The 2,477-nt window shown below is 46.3% G+C and overlaps 1 protein-coding gene across 1 annotated transcript; it reads left to right on the top strand.

Moving 5' to 3' along the window:
• The first annotated feature begins 682 nt into the window (after positions 1-682).
• LOC110036124 lies at positions 683-1,711 on the top strand. Its single transcript, XM_020740487.1, has one exon. The coding sequence runs from the start codon at positions 686-688 to the stop codon at positions 1,709-1,711; it is 1,026 nt and encodes a 341-aa protein (XP_020596146.1). The 5' UTR covers positions 683-685.
• Positions 1,712-2,477: the final 766 nt, after the last annotated feature.

The raw sequence follows: 2,477 nt of genomic DNA, 5'->3' as shown, positions 1-2,477 counted from the left end.
AAAAAAATGTTTGCACGTTCACAATTCTAAAATCTATTTAATAGTGCTCTGTTGTTCTTGTTCGTTTTGGAATTTCGGCACGCTGATGTTTTCCTGTCTTTTTGCAGGAAAATGTCAAGTCCGAGGCTGATTTTCTCTTTTAAAGACGGCTTAAATCTCGCACTGAATAAAGAAAAGGCAGCTCAGGGTGGCGTGGTGAACTTTGACTTGGACTACAGTCAGGTCGACGTTGAGTACGAGGGTCCTCTGATGGACATCGTCAGCCGCCGGGAGACGGAAGGGTTACCGTCACTACTCAAGATTGGTGTCAGGGAAGACTCCTCACCAAAGAGACAGAAAGTGGAAAGAATACAGTATCCGGTAGAGGGGACCAGTCAGTTGCAGTCGTTGATCACCACACCGACGGGAGGCTTGGTCGGTGCTTTTGCTGATAGAGTTCCTGATGCGCCACTAAGAAGGACACAACGTCGAAATGCCAATCGCCGAAAACACAGAGTATTCGTTCGCCTGGAAAGGAGACGTACAAGGGAAGCAGAAGAAACACTTACCCTGATTCCTAGAGAGGGTCTACGACCATAGCCTAAGAGAGACTTCCACTAGTCCGCCAGTCGTCGGAGACGAGGCAGGGCTTGGTGCAGAGTCTACACAGTCAGAGGTTCCCAATGAGCTTTGCCCGGGATGTCCAATGTGCAATGTAGAGATCCCGATACGGACATCAGCAGCCGGGGCATTTACTGAGTGTAATGTTCTACACCTGGAGCGCTACGGGACATTCGAGGAATACACCGCTGCAAATATGATATTGAGAAATGTCAACCATCCAGAATTCGAGCCGTACATCCCAAGGTTTGTTGAAACGCCACAATTCTGGACAGGGGAGCAGCCCCGACACGTACAAAGGATTCCTGCAATTGAGCTTGAAAGAATGAGCAGAGTCAGAAAACAAGAATTTGAATTTTACGAGGAAATCCGAGGAAAATCCGTCAACATCTTGGAAGGTTTGGAATTACATACAGGAGTTTTCTCAGAAAGGGACGAAAGGAGGATTCTAGATTGCTTGTTTGACTTGCGAGACAGAGGTCGTGCTGGATTATTGATGAAGAAGACGTACTCAGAGCCGCAGAAATGGATGAGGGGCAAAGGACGAATTACAATTCAATGCGGTTGCTGCTACAACTTCACGAGGGATAGGCTGGGGAATCCCCCAGGTATTTTAAGATACGACGAGGTGGACCCTCTGCCTTTCGAGATTAGAAGGATGATCAAAATAATGGTAAGGTGGAGCATACTGCTTGCGGATTGCATCCCGAATAGTTGTATTATTAACATCTATGAGGAGGGAGACTGCATTCCGCCCCACATAGATCACCACGACTTTGTCAGACCCTTCTGTACGGTATCCTTCATGAGCAAGAGCAACATTCTATTTGGAAGAGAAATTGACGTTCTGGGACCTGGAGAATTCAGAGGATCAGTCGAGATTCCGCTGCCAGTGGGTTCAGTTCTGATTTTGAAAGGAATTGGAGCAGACTTAGCGAAGCATTGCATCCCAGGAGTGCCGCATCGCAGAGTTTCTGTTACTCTAAGAAGAATGGATGATAACAAGGTGCCACACGAGTTTCGACCATACATGGAATTGGAAGATGGCTGTACCTCTAAGTATACGCGAAAGGACTCTTACCCCGAAGCGTGGCTTAGAAGATTAGCTTGATCACGAGCTGGCATCGAAAGATGGACAGATACTTGCTACCTTTTTGCACGACATCAGAACGAAAGTGATATGATATGTGGTACTACAGTTCTTGCACGGATGTACTCAGCATGCTGTTTTGGGCAGTTCCAGCATATGATCAGTTGTATTTCATGACTTGAAAGAAGATTCAATGAAGTTTGTTTTGAATTTCGACATGTTTGTTGAGTTGCCTTTCTATGCGCACGATGAAAAACCGCATGACCACACGGTGGTTTTAGCTTATAACGAACAAAGAACGACATGAGAAAATTTAATCATATAAGTTAAATCCAGAACTAAAATATATTATGATAATAAAATCTATAAAATAATAAAAAAAGTGATCACAAAATCTTTCACGTTTCCCTCACGTTCCACGCCCACACTCCACAAAATCTTTCACGTTTCCCTTCGCGTTCCACATCTTCACTTCACGAAATCTTCCACGTTTCACTCACATTTTTCATTCTTCACGTACGTTCCGCGTCCTTCTCACTTCACAAAACCCTCCGCGAGCCTCGCATCCACTACTCACATTTCCTCCTCCGGGACCGTAGACCTCCGTTCTACTCCCTCGGGACCGTAGGCCTCCGCCTTACTCCCAACGAAATTTATCCGGGATCGTAGACCTCCGTTCTACTCCCTCGGGACCGTAGGCCTCCGTCCTACTCCCACCTATATAACTCACCGATACCCTCCGGGACGGTAGTCCTCCGCCCTACTCCTTTTTCAGCACTAAATCCTT

Source organism: Phalaenopsis equestris, unplaced genomic scaffold (assembly GCF_001263595.1).
Source record: "Phalaenopsis equestris unplaced genomic scaffold, ASM126359v1 Scaffold202840, whole genome shotgun sequence".
Taxonomy (NCBI): Eukaryota; Viridiplantae; Streptophyta; class Magnoliopsida; order Asparagales; family Orchidaceae; genus Phalaenopsis; species Phalaenopsis equestris.
This window is presented reverse-complemented; position numbering and strand designations above follow the sequence as displayed.

Bases quoted from the DNA above. Each gene is read 5' to 3' on its own strand.
- LOC110036124 (XM_020740487.1), top strand. From the start codon at position 686: ATGTGCAATGTAGAGATCCCGATACGGACATCAGCAGCCGGGGCATTT.